This window comes from Scyliorhinus canicula, chromosome 7 (genome assembly GCF_902713615.1).
Source record: "Scyliorhinus canicula chromosome 7, sScyCan1.1, whole genome shotgun sequence".
In the NCBI taxonomy this organism is placed as follows: domain Eukaryota; kingdom Metazoa; phylum Chordata; class Chondrichthyes; order Carcharhiniformes; family Scyliorhinidae; genus Scyliorhinus; species Scyliorhinus canicula.
In genome coordinates, this window is record NC_052152.1 from 62,484,595 (window position 1) to 62,502,800 (window position 18,206).

Below are 18,206 nucleotides of genomic sequence, written 5' to 3' on the forward strand. Positions count from 1 at the left end.
AACCCCAAATATCGCCGCCAAAGGGTCTGGGTCCACCTCCTCCCCCACTATCCTAGCAAGGACCGTGAACACTCCCGCCCAGAACCTCTTCAACTTTTCGCAACCCCAGGCCATGTGCGAATGATTCGCTGGCCCCTGCCCACACCACTCCCAATCATCTGCCACTCCCTGGAAGAACCCATTCATTCTCGCCCGAGTCATATGTACCGTGTTTACAGCCGTGAAATGTATTAGCCAATCCTTGTGCAAGAGGAAGTGCCGTTTAGCCTACACAGTGCCTCACTCCATATTCCCCAATTGATCTCCCCTCCAAACTCCCTTCCCATTTCTCCTTGATCTTCACCACCTGTTCACCTCTCTGCTCCCCCAGCCACTTGTATATATCCCCGATGTGTCCCCCTCCTTCCACATCCGGAAGCAGCAGTCACTCCAGCAGGGTGTAACCCAGCAACTTGGGAAACCTTTCCAGACCTTTCGTGCAAACTCCCTAACTTGTAGATACCTGAACTTTCTACCTCTCCCTTAGCTCCTCCAGACTGGTGAACCCCTCCTCCAAATACAGCTCCCTCACCTTGACCAATCCCATTTCCCTCCAACTGTATACACTATCCATCCCTCCCGGCTCAAACCCATGATTCTCGCACAGCAATGTTAACACCGCCATCCCCTCCACCCTAAAATGCCTCCTCAACTGATTCCAAATCTTTTTTTATTTTTTATAAATTTAGAGTACCCAATTATTTTTTTCCAATTAAGGGGCAATTTAGCATGGCCAATCCACCTACCCTGCACATCATAGAATTTACAGTGCAGAAGAGGCCATTCGGCCCATCGAGTCTGCACCGGCTCCTGGAAAGAGCACCCTACCCAAGGTCAACACCTCTACCCTATCCCCATAACCCAGTAACCCCACCCAACACTAAGGGCAATGTTGGACACTAAGGGCAATTTATCATGGCCAATCCACCTAACCTGCACATCTTTGGACTGTGGGAGGAAACCGGAGCACCCGGAGGAAACCCACGCACACACGGGGAGGATGTACAGACTCCGCACAGACAGTGACCGAAGCCGGAATCGAACCTGGGACCTCGGCGCCGTGAGGCAGCAGGGCTAACCTACTGCGCCACCGTGCTGCCCTAACTGATTCCAAATCTTCATCGTGAATTGCGCCACCGCGCTCCCTGAATATCTACTCGGCGCCTCCTTCAGACAAGGCCCACTTTTTGCAGGTTCTGACTCCCCAAGGTATTCCCCTGCTCTTCCGCCTTTTTCCTCAACGTTTTACAAAGATCTTCTAGGAGCCCCACCTCCGCCTCCAGTGCCACCACACGACCGCTGTTGTCTGTGATCACTCCTTCAATCTCCCAAATCTGTGACACCTGCACCTCCGAGCACTTCTCCATCCTCTCCATCGAACTCTTCAGGTGTGCCACAGCTTCTTCAGTGGCCTTTAGAGCGATCCTCCTGCATTTCCTTCCTCTGCTGGCGGAATTCCTCCTTAATAAGAGCACCAACTGCTCCAACTCGGGCTTTCCACCTGGCACCAGCCCTTGCCCCTTCGCCATCCTCACACTGGTTGCTGCGCCACAGGTATCCTCCAACACTTTGGCCAGGTCTCTCACTGTCTTCTGCCAGGTTTGATAACCAGCCTGCAAGCCACTCTTGGGGGAAACTACTCCTCCGACTTTTAACTACCCTTTTCATCGAAATTCCGCCCAATATCGAGTAAAAAGAGCCCTTTCCTGTGCCTTTGAGCGGGAGCTGCCCTGTGTGTGACTACTCATACCATGGACGCCACCGGAAGTCGACATGTTTCATTCTGGTAGCAGATGGAAACTGTTGCTTTTTTATAACTAATATAAAGATGACTGTAGAGTATACAACAATGTGCTTCAGTGGATATTGGTTATGGGATTTTTTTCATGCCTCTTTTGAAACATTCTAATTTATTTGTGTGTCATTCTAATTCTATTATAAATTATAAAGAGCATCTGCTCTTGTCATAGCCTGAATTACAACTACTGCTTTGAGTGTTATCAAATGGTACCTTAACTTAAAAATGTTTTTTTATGGAGTTTTAATTTAAATGACTTCTTGGCAAAAGTAATTGTATTGTATTTTAATTAATATATGCGTTCACAGCTTAATTGATTTATTGTAGCTATTGTTGCATTAGTGTTCTATGCTGAGGAGTAGTTGAATACTTCTGAATGAAATCATGAGATCATTGGGAAATATTTTAGATATTGTACCTTTAAAAGTAGTGAAAATTGTGGTCCCTTGATTATTAGCAACTGGATACTCCTAATATAAATGGAAAGTTGAATCTGGAAATCAGGATATAGTGAGATAATAATGGATAAATAGAAATTGGTAGAGTTATGTAGCATGTACTGTATTTCCGTGTTTAAAGAGAGAAGGATTGCGGGAATAGGTTTAAAGCGAGATGAGAAATATTATAAAATATAATAACCTAAAGAAGGATGGATTTGCTGAACCTGATGGGACACAACATAAGATTTAAACTGAAGACCAGGAAGGACAGAAGTAAAACTTAAGAGACAAGTAATACATTAGGAAAAAAGTGCATTTTAATGGGTGAGAATGGAATTAGTGTAAAGAGGGGAATTTTGTTCACATCAAGAAATAGAGCAGCAATGGAAAGCATTTAAATTCTGTTCAATTTAAAATGCTAATTAGTATCATGTAATAAAGATAATCAAACCATCATTCAAAGATGCATCCAGAAACTGAAAATATATTAAAGAATAGCCAGCAAAATTCCAAAATGTAAAGACACTCATAACTAACCTTGTTGAATTCTCTGAGAAAGTAACCAAAGGACGAAGAAGACATAAGGGCGGGATTCTCCATCAGTGGGATCCTCTGTTTGGCCAGCAGCGCACTCCTCGTGCCCCTGGATTTCCCGACGGCATGGGGATGCCCACAATAGGAAACCCCAAATTATATGGCGGTAATTAAACAGTGGAAAAGATTTAAAGGAACAACTCCAGATGTTCAACAAAAATAGATTCCATTGAAAAACATCAGGGTGAAATCTTTCGCTGTTCACTCCGGCGGGATCTTCCGTTCTCGCCAACGACGCACCCACGCCATGGGTTTCCGGGTAACGTGGGGTGGATTCAATAGGAAATCCCATTCACAGCGGTGGGACCAGAAGATCCTGATGCCAAGAAACATGCTGTGAGGAGGCCAGAGAATCTCCCCTTGGTGCGCAAGATCCATTCATGCCTCGCAAATGAGGTTAAGGATAGTATTAAATTAAGAGAACATGCTTATAGTGTTGCAAAATGTAGTAGTAATTATGAGGATTTGGAGTACTTAGAAACCATCAATGGGTCACTAAGGTTGATTTAAAAAGAGAAAACATAATATAAGGGTAAACTAGTCAGGAATATAATACAGATAGTAACAGCTTTTACAAGTCCATAATAAGGAAGAGGGCAGCTGAAGTTGGAAAATGAGAAAATAGTAAGAGACATTGAACAAATATTTCTTGTCTGTCATCATGGTAGAAGTCACAAGTTAAATACAAGAAATAGAGGGAACTTGGGGATTAATAAGAGTGAGGCAATTACGGTAGTTGATATCAGTGGAGACAAAATATGGAGGAAATTTGAGGGATTAAAATCTGACAAATCCCTAGATCCGAAGGCCTACGCCTGAATGCTCTAAAAGAGATTTTTGCAGAAATGTGGATGTGCTGGCTATGATTTTTCAAAATTCCCTAGGTTCTGGAACTCTTAATGCATTTAGAAAAACACAGCATGATTGGAACAAGTCAATATGGATTTACAAAGGAAAATCCTGTTTGACAATTTATTAGGCGTTTTTTTGAGGATATAATAGGAGATGTGGTATACTTTCATTTCTAAAAGACATTCAATAAGGTGCCAAACATAAGGTTAATATGCAAGTTAAAGGCCCATGGAGTTGTGGGGGTGGAGGGGTTGTGTTGGTGGTGATATGTTAGCACAGATAGAGGGGCAGCATGGTGGTGCAGTAGTTAGCACTGCTGCCTACAGCACTGAGGACCCGGGCTCGGTCCCGGCCCCGGGTCACTGTCCGTATGGAGTTTGCACATTCTCCTTGTTTCTGTGTGGGTTTCACCCCACAACCCAAAGATGTGCAGGGTAGGTGGATTAGCCATGCTAAATTGGCCCTTAATTGATTAAAAAAATAATTGGGGTACTCTAAATTCATTTTTTAAAAAGCACAGATAGAGGATTGCTTGATGCACAGGAAGCAGAGAGCAGGCGTAAATGGAGTATTTCAAGTTGGCATGTTGTGGCTAGTGGAGTGCTGCAAGGAACAGTGCTGGTGCCTCAGCCATTTACAATAAATATTAGTGACTTGGATGAAGAGACAGCGAAAGATGTATCGAATATGGTAATATAAAGCTAGTTGGAAATGCAAGCTGTGAGGAGGACAAAAAGAGGCTGCAAAGAGATGTAGACAGGTTAAATGAGTGAGGAACAAGGTGGCAGGATGGGTATAATGTGGGGAAGTGTGAAATTGTTCGCTTTGGAAGGGGTGAAACTTGTAAATATTCACATTCAGAGGCTTGAGTGGATTTGTACAAGAGCCACAAACAGTTAGCGTACAGGTACAGCAAGCAATTAGCATGTTGGCCTTTATTGCCAGGGTATTGAAGTACAAGAATAAAAAAAGTCTTGCTGCAGTTGTATGGGACTTTGGTGAGACCACACCTGGAATGCTCTGCAGTTTTGGTCTGCATATTCAAAGAATGATCAGAGGCAGTACAGTGAACACTCACTAGATAGGTCCTTGGAATAAGAGGGAGAAAGTTATGTAGTCACTGTAGTCCTACAGTGAGAAAGTTATGGCTAGGAGAGACAGACAAACTGAACTTCCTACCTCTTACCATCTGTCTGTAAGTACAAGGGGCGAAATTCTCCCACCCCCACGACGGGTCGGAGAATAGCGGGAGGGCCTTCCCGACATTTTTCCCGCCCTCCCGCTATTCTCCCCCGCCCAACTCCCGACACGAATCGCTGCCGCCGTTTTTTTACGGCCGGCAGCGATTCACAGCTGTTCGATGGGCCGAAGTCCCAGCCCTTTACGCTGTTTTTACGAACGGCAAACAGACCTGGTCTGGCCGTTCGTAAAAACGGCGGGAACAACTCGCTTTTTATAACCATGGCACCGATTGGCACGGCAGTACCACGGCCGTGCCAAGGGTGCCATGGGCCCGCGATCGGTGCCCACCGATCGCGGGCAGCGGGCCCGATGCCCGCGCACTATTTGTCCTTCCGCCGCCCCGCAGTATCCATTCGCGGGGTGGCTGAGGGGCATCCCGGCCCGCGCATGCGCGGGTTTCGCGCAAATACGCGATGACGTCATCCGCGCATGCGCGGGTTGGAATCTTCCAATCCGCGCATGCGCGGCTGACGTCATATGACGCGTCAGCCGGCGCTAACTCCGGCAAGCGGGCTTAACGAAATTCGTTAAGCCCGTGATGCCGGAGCTTGCGGCGTCGGGCTGCTAGCCCCGACCGGGGACCAGAATCGGTTCCCGGTCGGGAAGGGGCGCGCTGGCGTCAAACCCGGGCGGGTTTGACGCCAGCCTTACGATTTCTCCCGTTTTGGGAGAATCGCGCCCAAGGTGTTTTGAATTATTTTAAAAGTAGACAATGGCATCCTTTGTCAAACCCTTTGTTTGTGTAATCTAATTTACTAATAATTTGCCGCAAACTTGCATTGTGATTCAAAAGGTGAGTTTGTTCACATTCAAAACCCAAGGGAGGCGTGTTCGTAGCGCTCCACTCAAAACCCAAGGGAGGAGTGTTCGTAATGCTCCACTCACGCATGCATGCCGCCTAAAAGAACCACAAAAATTAATATGTTCGCGTTATCAGAGTCTGGGGGCAGAGCCCAATGAGGAGTTCTTTCTTGTAGGAGCTCGAGTTCAGCTGCCTGAAGACCAGGGTTGGACATTTCTCTTTATTGTTGGTACTGATAGCGCAAGATGAAGTTGATGTACAGAAACTGGGCCAGTTCTTTCCTTCTCCACAATGATTTCAAAAGGGATGTTTATCCAGTCCATGTCTGTAACTGGTTTTGATTTCAGGACTGATAATTTCCCAGCCATTAACGTTTGAAAGAGTAACCATCCGTATTAAGGTTCTCGTGTTGGGAAACGATTGTTTAAACTTTCAAAGATGGAAATGACACCAATTGTCCCCCTCAATGGACCCCTTTTGAAATGGACCTGGACAGTCCCAAGTGTATGATTCTGTTAGCAGCTCTGCAGGCTTAACAAGTTTTGATCCGAGAGTCTCCTTGTTTTGTGAATATGATATCCTTCCAGTTGGTATGAGATTTCATGAAGGTGAGAGGAGGATTCTTTTGTTCTTGTAACTCCTGTTGGTAGCTTGGTAACAAGGGACAATCCTGTGGTCATGTGACTTGTAACAGCCATCTCTTGGTTCAGAAGAAAATCCATTGTAAAATTAGGAAAAAAGTTTTAATACATACAGTTTTAGATTTAGTTTCATGTCATATTGACTTAATAATAGGCATAGTAAATTGGGTCTATTTTCTCTGGAGTTTAGGAGGATTAGTGGTGATCTCATTGTTCAATTATCTTGTCATTTGACAGGGTAGATACCAAGATGTTGTTACTCCTGGCTGGGGAATCAAAAACAGGGGCGGGCAGTTTCAGCATAAGGGGCTGATCATTTAGGACTGGGGCAATTTCTTCACTCGGAGGGTCATGAATCTTTGGATATCCCTATCCCAGAGGGTTTTGGGTGCACTATAATTGAATATATTGAAGGCCAAGATGGATAGAATTTTTGTGTCTCAGTGAATCAAGGGATATGGGGAGCGGGCAGAGAGTGTAGTTCAAAACTAAGATCAGCCACAATCATGTTGGAACAGGCTTATTGACCCACAGAGAGGCTGGTTTAGCACAGGGCTAAAGAGTTGGCTTTTAAAGCAGACCAAGGCAGGCCAGCAGCACGGTTCAATTCCCGTACCAGCCTCCCCGAACTGGCACCGGAATGTGACGACTAGGGGCTTTTCACAGTAACTTCAATTGACGCCTACTCATTTCATTTTTTCATTTCATATAGTCTTCAGCCCCTGTTTTTTATGTTCCCAGCGGCCTTCCCAAAGTCGGGTCCATCAATAGTTTCCTAGAACAGTATGTAATGGAACCTACGAGGAAACAAGCGATCCTATATCTGGCCCTGTGTATTGAGACAGCATTGATTAATGATCTCATAGTTAGGGATGCTCTCGGAAGGAGTGTTCACAATATGGTGGAATTTAAAATACAAATCAAACACTAGCATTTTGTGCTTAATAGGAGATTACAATGGGATGAGTGAAGAGCTGGCTAAGGTAGACTGGGAGCAAAGACTTTATGGTGAAACAGTTGAGGAACATTGGAGAACCTGCCAAGTGATTTTTCACAGTGCTCAGCAAATGTTTATACCAACAAAAAGGAAGGATGGTAGAAAGAGGGAAAATTGACTGTGGATATCTAAGGAAATAAGGGAGAGTATCAAACTGAAGGAAAAAGCATACAAAGTGGCAAAGTTTAGTGGGAGACTAGAGGATTGGGAAATCTTTAGGAGGCAACAGAAAGCTACTAAAAAGCTATAAAGAAGAGTAAGATAGATTATGAGAGTAAACTTGCTCAGAATATAAAAACAGATAGTAAAAGTTTCTACAAATATATAAAACAAAAAAGAGTGGCTGAGGTAAATATTGGTCCTTTAGAGGATGAGAAGGGAGATTTAATAATGGGAGGTAAAGAAATGGCTGAGGAACTGAACAGGTTTTTTGGGACGGTCTTCACAGTGGAAGACACAAATAACACGCCAGTGACTGATGGAAATGAGGCGAGGGCATTGACATTATTGTTATTACTAAGGCGGTAGTGATGGGTAAGCTAACGGGGCTAAAGGTAGATAAGTCGCCTGGCCCTGATGGAATGCATCCCAGGGTACTAAAAGAGGTGGCTGGGGAAATTGCAGATTAACTCGTGATGATTTACCAAAATTCACTACACTCTGGGGAGGTCGTGGTGGATTGGAAATGAGCAAACTTGACACCACTGTTTTTATTTTTAAAAAGGAGGTAGGAGGCAGCATGGTGGCGCAGTGGTTAGCATTGCTGCCTCACGGCACCGAGGTCCCAGGTTCGATCCCGGCTCTGGGTCAATATCCATGTGGAGTTTGTTTATTCTTCCCGTGTTTGTGTGGGTTTCGCCCCCACAACCCGAAGATGTACAGGGTAGGTGGATTGGTCATGCTAAATTACCCATTATTTGGAAAATATTAATTGGGTACTCTAAATTTATTTTTTAAAAAGGAGGTGGGTAGAAAGCGGGTAATTAGAGGCCAGTTAGCTTAACTTTGGTAGTAGGGAAGATGCTGGAATCCATTGATAATCAAGGAAGAAATAGCAAGGATGGAAATTGTCCCATTAGACAGACGCAGCATGGGTTCATAAAGGGCAGGTCGTGCCGAACTAATTTGTGGAATTTTTTGAGGACATTACCAGTGCGGTAGTCAACGGGGAGCCAATGGATGTGGTATATCTGGATTTCCAGAAAACTTTTGACAAGGTGCCACACAAAAGGTTGCTGCATAAGATACTGATGCACGGTGTTAAGGGTAAAGTAGTAGCATGGTTAGAGGATTGGTTAATTAATAGAAAGCAAAGAGTGGGGATTAATGGGTGTCTCTCTGGTTGGCAATCAGTAGCTCGTGGTGTCCCTCGGGGATCAGTGTTGGGCCCACAATTGTTCACAATTTACATAGGTGATTTGGAGTTGGAGACCATGTGCAATGTGTCCAAGTTTGCAGACGACACTAAAATGAGTGGTAAAACAAAAAATGCAGAGGGATTTGGATAGTTTAAGTGAATGGGCTAGGGTCTGGCAGATCAAATACAATGTTGACATATGTGAGGTTGTTCATTTTGGTAGGAATAACAGCGAAAGGGATCATTATTTAAATGATAAAATATTAAAACATGCTGCTGTGCAGAGGGACCTGGATGTCCTGGTGCATGAGTCACACATAGTTGGTTTACAGGTGCAACAGGTGATTAAGAAGGCAAATGGAGTTTTGTCCTTCATTGCTAGAGGGATGGCATTTATGTCTAGGGAGGGTATGCTGCAATTGTATAAGGTGTTAGTGAGGCCACATCTGGAGTATTGTGTTCGAATTTGGTCTCCTTACCTAAGAAAGGACGTACTAGCGCTGGAGGTTGTGCAGAGGAAATTCACGAGGTTAATCCCAGAGTTGAGGGGTTTGGATTACGAGGAGAGGTTGAGTAGACTGGGACTGTACTTGTTGTAATTTAGAAGGATGTGGGGGGCATCTTGTAGAAACATATAAAATTATGAAGGGAATAGATAGGATAGATGCGGAGAGGTTGTTCCACTGGCGGGTGAAATCTGAACTAGGGGGCATCGCCTCAAAATAAGGGGAAGTAAATTTAGGACTGAGTTTAGGAGGAACTTCTTCGTCCAAAGGGTTGTGAATCTATGGAATTCCCTGCCCAGTGAAGCAGTTGAGGCTCCTTCATTAAATGTTTTCAAGATAAAGATAGATTTTTTTTTGAAGAATAAAGGTTTATGGTGTTCGGGCGGGAAAGTGTCTTCAGCAAATTTGGCTACAATTTACTCTGACCCTTCATCCAAGTAATTAATAATCTTTATTCTCACAAGTAGGCTTACATTAACATTGCATTGAAGTTAACGTGAAAAGCCCCTAGTCACCACATTCCGGCGCCTTTTCGGGTACATGGAGGGAGAATTCAGAATGTCCAAATTACCTAACAGTACGTCTTTTGAGACTTGTGGGAGGAAACCGGAGCACCCGGAGGAAACCTACGCAGGTGCCGGGAGAACGTGCACACTCCGCGCAGACAGTGACCCAAGCCAGGAATCTAACCTGGGACCTTGGCGCTGTGAAGCAACACTGCTAACCATTGTGCTACCATGCCGCCCACTGTAGACTGTAAATAGTTGAGGCCCCAGTCCAGCATGCAAAGTGTTTGGAACTCTTTTTTTGTGATGGCAATAGAGGTTAGATCAAATGTTAATTTTCAATCTGAAATTGATAGATTTTTGTTAACCAAAAATATTAAGGGAAATGGGACAAAGGCTGGAATAAGGTGTTGTGTCATAGACCTGCCATGATCTCATTGAAAGGCAGAACAAGCTTGAGGGGTGTAGTTTTTCTGGGTGCTTAAAACTCTTAAGAATCTTTACTCACCTAATGTTAACTTGTCCTTTTGAGTCTTTGATGGTTCAGTCAATAAGAGATTTCAGGAAACATTTATTGAGTAACTAATGGCAAAAAATAAAAGTTAATAATGAACCTTGGGGAGAAAATTGAATGATGGGAAAAAGCAAAGTTATTAACTTTGGCCTCACGGTAGCATGGTGGTTAGCATCAATGCTTCACAGCTCCAGGGTCCCAGGTTCGATTCCCGGCTGGGTCACTGTCTGTGTGGAGTCTGCATGTCCTCCCCGTGTGTGCGTGGGTTTCCTCCAGGTGCTCCGGTTTCCTCCCACAGTCCAAAGATGTGCGGGTTAGGTGGATTGGCCATGCTAAATTGCCCGTAGTGTAAGGTTAATGGGGGGGATTGTTGGGTTACGGGTATACGGGTTGCGTGGGTTTAAGTAGGGTGATCATTGCTCGGCACAACATCGAGGGCCGAAGGGCCTGTTCTGTGCTGTACTGTTCTATTTGTGGGTCGACCCTAATAGATAGTAAAAACAGCAGCTAAGTGGGATTAGGCCATAAAGAAGTGAATGAAATACTGAGATATTTTGCTAAACAAATAAGAAAAATGAGATGCAGCAGTGAATTTTCTTAAACCCTGGCACATGTAAAATTAGTTTTATAAAAGAATTCTGTGGATGCTTTAACAAAGAGTCATCCAGACTTGAAACGTTAGCTCCCTACGCTCTCCAGATGCTGTCAGACCGGCTGAGAAAAGTCCAATAAGGTTAGTTTGAATTTGAGGTGCAGATATGAAGAATGACTCGGGGCACGATTCAACTAATTGGAAACAAAGTTCCATAGTGAGCCTTTTAGCCGCATGCTTCCCGGTGCTCTCAGTGCTGAGAAACACATGGCTATAAGGGGCCTCAGTGGGGAAAACACGGCCGAGTCTGCATATAGCCCCACTGTAGCGAGAAATGGCATCCCGAGGATCTCCGAGGCTCCCTTAGAGATGGAAATTGATGTGGATTGGTTGGATCGAATTGTAATTGTACATAATTTTAGGGTTATTATAATGTTTTCGCAGGATGAATCTCGAGAAATGATGGTGTATGTATATCATTCTCTGAAAAATAGCAGAGAAAACCACATGATGGGGGCTGAGGACAGTGAAGAAGAAGAAAGTTTTCAGGTGAGAATACTTTTATTTTCTATTAATATGGTAAGATTTACTTGGACTCCCATGTATTTCAATTTGGGAAGAAGGAAAGACCAGCATGATTTAAAGATATTGAATCCAATAACAGAAATATGGGAGCAGCAGTAGAACATTTAACCCTCAAGCCTGTTCAAGGTTGAGCTGTGTTCTAACTCGAAGTACCTGCCTCACCTTACCCCCATATCCCTTAATAACTTTGGTTAACATAAACCTATCAATTTCAGGTTTGAAGTGAACAATTGACCCAGAATCAACTGCAAGGGTTCCAAATTCCAATCACATGTTTTAAAATTGTTTCCTAATTTCACTCTTGAAGGTCCTGATTAATGGCTATTCAAGCTGATTCCTTAACCAGTGGAATAGTTCAGACAGAAAAAAAGCTATCAGTTCTCCAAAATATCTTCAAAACTTCAAATAGATCACCCTTATGTTTCAGGAAATACAACTCCAGTTTATGTAATCTACTCAGAATTTAACTTTCCGAGTCTGGCACACCTGTGCTGAGCTTCCTCCAAGGCCAATGCTGTCTTGTTCCTCAGGTGGGGGCTGGACTTTTAAAATGGGTCGTGGGTCCAGTTTGGAGTTGGGTGGGCATGTAATTTTGCGCCACTGACCTCTGTATTGTTCCCCGCCATGACCCTGACCCCAAGCTATTTTGAAAGAGGCCAGGCCAGGGTTGGATCGCTATTTCCAGTTGGCAATAAGTGCAGCCCATGTGGTTCCAGGCCTTTATGGCGGGCGCAGGATAGATCAAATGAGAGACTCGCCATAATGGTTACAGGGCTACAGCTACAGCCGTTGGCCAAACTTTGGAAGAATTTCCCTCAGAATATGGCAAAGTAGCTGTGTCACTTACAGGAAATAAAATTAACCTGCCTGCCCTGGTCCGTCACTGTATGTATCCTCATATCAGCAGGTCCCACCTCAGAAGGCAGGCCTACCAATTTCTCTGTGCTGGAGGGCCTCCTATTGGCCTTCCAGTATTGAGAGCTCATCCGTGGTCCTGATTAGACGGCGAGCTTGCTCCCTGGCATTTAACTGGTTGAAGCATTGAAAACTATAGTGGGCATGTATAGGATCTCTTATTCTATCTTCTAATAAGAGTCGATTGTTTGGTTGATTGGAGGTGTCCAAAATACAACGTTATTGCTAATTATTAACTTTAATACACTTACATATGAACTAAATCAAAACGTAGAAACAAAATATCAAACAATACATGAGTTGGTCAAATACATGGCAATTAATTAATCATAAATGAGAATAGGCTTCTCAATCCACTTCTAGCCATCAACCTTGCTGTAACTAATTATTTAATACATTCTTATTACTACATGCACTGAAATACAATGGTCTATTCATTATATGAAACATTTGTTGAAACAATGTCTGAATTTCTACAGACAAGACACTAAAGTTCAATAGTTGATTCATTATCTAAAACAATGACTATCTTTTCACAGTCATGGCATTTTGAATAATTCCATTCCTTAGTTCTGCACTCAATTAGTACCTAAAGACATCAATAAATCAATGAATCAATAAATCTATCAGCATGTCTGAAGCATGCTGTTTGGTCAGGACCAGGCACTCGCCCATATGTCTGGTCCCCGACTCCTGATTAAAATTTCAGTTAATAGTGTCGAGAACTGAACGCACTACACTAGGTGCCACCTATCTTTATCTCATGGACCGGCTTGGATATGTGGCTCGCTATTCCATCATTGCATGAACCAATGCAGTGAAACGTGGCTCTGGCAAATATCCTTGTGTGGAGTCACTAGCCGCATCCTATCTGTCCATTATCCCTACTCACTCTCCCGCTGTTCAAACAAACCCTGGTCACTAATTTTCTTCAGCACATGAGCTTCCACTTTAACTGCAGTTCCTTTGGTGGGACTTTATTGACTGCTTTCTGGAAGTCCATATGAACAACCCATCCACCACTTGGGAGTTACCTCTTCAAAGGTTCAATTGAATTTTACGCTGTACAAATCCATGTTGGCTGTCTCTGATCAGCGGAACATTTTCAAGATGTCCCGTCACTTCATGCTAAAGTATAGACCAGTAATTTCCCAACAACGGATGTTAGGCTAACTGGCCTAAAAATACTCTTATTTCCCCTCTAACCTTTTTTTACATAGCTGACTGACATTCCTAGAAATCTAAAGAAACATTCTTGAATCGACAAAACTTTGGAAGCGGGCTGGTTTAGCTCAGTGGGCTGGACAACTGGTTTGTGATGCAGAATAAGGCCAGCAGCGTGGGTTCAATTCCTGTACCAGCTTACCCGAACAGGCGACGGAATGTGGGGACTAGGGGCTTTTCACAGTAACTTCATACTTGTGACAATAAAAGGTTATTATTATAAGATCATAGTTAGGACAGCTGTAATATTCTCAACTATTTCCTTTAACATCCTTGGATTAAAAACGTCTCATCCTGAGGGTTTATTGCATTTTGTCCATGATTTTCTGTTAATTTGTTTACTTTAATATTGACATGGCCCTGTCCCTGACTCTTAATGTCCTTGGAATGTCTGGCATGCTATCCTCTTCCTCAACTGTAAATACTGATACACGGTAATTTTTTAATATGTACACCATTTAATGTTTTTCATTTTTAATATAGTCATTGCTAGTTGTTCAAGAGCCCAAATTACTCTTAATTGTGATTGTTGTGTGCTGATTTTGGATCTCTGTACGTTTCTTTCCATACTCTTTTTGTAGTTCTTACTATCTGCATTGTCACCCTTTGTTGTTCTTTATTTATCATTCACATTCACCAGGAACTGTGTTACTTTTAATTTCATATTGTTACTAACCTCTTTAATCATTCATGTTTGCATTTTTGGGCCAGTATACCTCTTGCCCCTCAGGAGAATAAATTAGTTCTGTATTGCATTCAGTTCTTCTTAGGACATGCCCACCTGATATCCGGCTGTTTTACACATGAATAAATTTGCCCTGTCTACTCCGTATGGTAGTATAGTGGTTATGTTACTGGACTGATATGAACTCAAATCCCAACTTGACAACTGAGGTATATGAATTCAGTTAAATTAATAAATCTGAAATAATAATGCTCGTAACAGTAATGGTGACCATGAAATTATGGTATTGTTGTAACAATCCATCTGCTTTGTTAATGTCATTTTAGGAAGTAGGAAGGGAATCTATCTGCTCACCTTGCCCGATCTGGCCTATATTTGACTCCAGACCTGCAACAATGAGGTTGACTCTTAATTGCTCTCTAAAATTGTGTAGCAAACCACTCCATTGTTTCAAGGGTGATTAGACATGTGCAGTAAATGCTGACCTTGCCAGCGACGCCCACATTCTGTGAAGTACGTAAAAGTGAATGTTGGTCTCTTGGCGGATGAGACCGGGGAGTTAATAGTGGGGAACACAGAAATGGTGGAGATGGTAAATCAATATTTTGCCTCCGTTTTCACGGTGGAGGACACTAGTACCATCCCAATAGTAACAGGTCATGCAGAGCTTATAGAACGCAGATAGTAAGAACTACAAAAAGAGTATGGAAAAAAACGTAGAGATCCAAAATCAACACACAACAATCACAATTAAGAGTAATTTGGGCTCCTGAACAACTAGCAATGACGATATTAAAAATGAAAAACATTAAATGGTGTACATATTAAAAAATTACCGTGTATCAGTACTTACAGTTGAGGAACAGGATAGCATGCCAGACATAATCATCATCGATAGGGAAAAAGTGTCAAACAAACTATTTGGATTGACGGCAGACAGGCCCGAGGGCCTATGACCGACATCCTAAGGGCTTCAAGGAAGTGGCAGCTGTTACTCTATAATAATGTTGGTGAACCACAAGCCTTCCCTTGTATCGATCAAATGACCACACAATCACTTAGTTAGTTCAAAAGGTGGTTTATTTACATACACAAGAGTTATCTCGACATGCAAACACAATATCTATTACGAGTTAAACTACACCTATCAGCTACAATAACCTATACTTAACTTCAGGGCAACCAGCACTGTGCAAATGGATAAGGCCTTTATCTGGATTTCACTTGGCTGGCTTGAAGAAAGTGGCTCTGTCTCTGCTGGGCTCATCTGTTAGGTAGCGATCGGCGGTCTTGAACTTGGCTGGCAGTTCCTGCTACGATTGGGTTGGCAGAGGCCGAATCCAAAAGGGACAGAACACATGGCTGTGCTCTCTTTTATCCCTCTGGGTTTTCGCGCTCTTTGGGGCGGTCCTTAACCTTGGGCCCAATAGTTCGACAGGGCTCTGATCACTGTCTTGGATTTCGGCCCATAGGGGCGGGTGCCTTGGTGGCTGGGCGGGTCCTTAGCCGTCATTGACCTTGGCAGTTGGGCTTTCTGTGTACGGAGAGTGGCACCGATCAGTCTGTGGCTGTACCGGTTGCATGATTGGAGTTCATTTGTCCTGGGAAAATGGGCCATTAAAAGGCAAATGAGCGGGGGTTTCGATCAGGTCTGGTTACCTGTGTTTCAGATACTCATAGGCTCTGTATCTGTCTGAGTCCTGGGTTGGTCATAATTCCCATGGTCCTTTTCAGGTGGCCATCTCAGATGGCTGCATTCCGTCCTCTTGATCCTGAACGCGAAGCTTGGTGGATCACACTATCGATCCCTGTTCATCCTTGGTGGCCCGGTCACCCTTGGTCAAGGCAAGGTTCTACTCTACTCTATCTTATGGTTTGGGACATTTACCGAATATTCCATTGATATATTCATAAATTAATTCATCTCTAACGGTTACTATAATTTAGGTCACTATAAAACATTTAATTTATCCGCACAGTTGATCTCTAGCTAACACTATCTAAGCTACTCTCATGCTGCTGGTGAATGTCGAAAGAACTTATATACAGTACAAAATTTAAAACAGCAGTATCACATTTCTATTTAATCCTAATAAAGTTAAAGAGGTACATGGTTTATTTTTAGCAGCGATTGGTATATGAGTTTAATTTTGTTGAATTTCAAAGTAGGGCGATCGGATTGTATATATCGGGGAACGGGAGACTTTTGCTCGCCATGTACGGAGTCGGAGTTTCTGAATGACACTGCAGATTATTGCAATTACTAGAAGGGCCTCTATTATGTATGAAAGGGGGTTCCATTTGGCAATTTTTTCGCACCAAGTGGTGGTTTCGATTACTGTCTTTATGTGTGGTGTAGTGTCCGGTCTGGTGGTGGCCTGTTGTGTGGTAGTGTTCGGGGCTGCTGTGGGGCTTGTTAAAACAGTCCGTTGTGCGCGCAGTTGCAGAAGTCCAGCGATAATCCAAACGCATGTCAGCAGTCCTTGCTTCATCCTGTGTTTTCTGTGTAATCCTGGGGGTGCAAGCATAGTATCTTTGGTTAATATCTCGTTTTATTAGTCTTTCTCGCCTTACTCCAATTACCTATTATGATTGTCACCATGTGTGACTACCTCATTTTTTTTTTCGAAATACCATTTTGGAGAGACAAAAAATGCAAATTTTTAAAGTACAGAGACTCTCGCAGCTTGTCGTCGATGCGGGGAGTGGGTGGACAATTTCTTCGACCAGTCTTTTCTTTACTTGGAACCAGTGGTGGTTGAGGCTTATCTTAACCAGCCGAATTTCAGGGCGGCCAGTTTTATATATTTGTTAGTCGCAATCACATTTGGCCTGGGGTGTAACTAGCATATGGAGTCGGTGTAGTGTGACCGAAGAAGAGAGGAAGGAGGAGAGAAACAAAAATGAAGTGGCATTGCTGAGGTGTCCCTGCCATGAGAAGTAGCGGGGAAACGCTCACATTTTGCACTGGGCAGCTGGGACCTTGTAGCTGCTGTGGGTGGTGTTCTCTTTCAAATCTGGGGGCTAGTCTAGCTGGTGGTGGGGGTCTCCTGCAATCTCAGGCGAAGTGTCCTGACTGCCCACAGTTGTAACATGACCCCTGGGGCACGTAAGGTGGAGCAGGCTCTCTTGTGTATTGCTCCCTTGGGTATGGTTCCCTGGGATATTGGACTTCTCCTCTACCCTCGTTTATTCATGCGGGTCCCTGACTTGTCCTAAGTGGGTGCATGTTTGCTTCTATCTTGTCCTGATCTGTCTGTCGGTGTAGGGTTTGTTCCCATGCTCTAGAAAGTCGTTTCAATACCCAAACTTCATTGTGTGTGTGGTCTGCGGGGTCATAGTTTACACAAGCCTTTTGACCTGCGTCTGTGGCATGCGAGACTAAGGTGCGGGACCATTTAGTGGTGTCCTCATTTAGGTGTGCGCGGTTCAATTGTCCGTAGACTGCCATGAAATGAATCCATAGGCGACCAGCAAATGCGGTCGGATGTTCTCCCTTATTTTGCCTGCATTGATTTAAACCCTCGACTGGATCTCCTTTGTTATACCCGATGGCATCTAATATGGCTGTTTTCATTTCCTGTAGGGTTCCTCCTGCTACATTTTGGGGTTCTGGCAAAGCTGATCTTACGGACTGGCTAAGGCTCATAACTATTACCTTTACTTCCCCTCTCTCATCTAGGCCGCACATAACTTTTTGTTGGCACACCTCCTCAAAGAAACTGCGGGTCTGCGGTGGGCTGGAATGGACTAATTTTCGTGCAAGCTTCTCTTAATTGGGTTATGGATAGTGGGGTGGTGTAAACTATATCAGGCTCGTCCTGATCCGATGACTTGCGTTGTGTGGTAACCAGATTCATGGATGTTGAATTGTGAGTGGAGGTCTGTGCAGTCGGTGGTGCGGGTGCTTTTCTTTT

General features: G+C 43.7%; 1 protein-coding gene across 8 annotated transcripts in view; it reads left to right on the forward strand.

The window, feature by feature from the left end:
- The window catches only part of riox2 (ribosomal oxygenase 2), a 69,632-nt gene that overhangs the window by 30,533 nt on the left and 20,893 nt on the right, over window positions 1-18,206 (forward strand). For all 8 annotated transcript variants that reach the window (XM_038802172.1, XM_038802169.1, XM_038802168.1 and 5 more), the window contains one exon: window positions 11,325-11,429. In XM_038802172.1, the coding sequence (XP_038658100.1) occupies window positions 11,325-11,429 (105 nt within the window). The remainder of the gene's footprint in view (window positions 1-11,324; window positions 11,430-18,206) is intronic.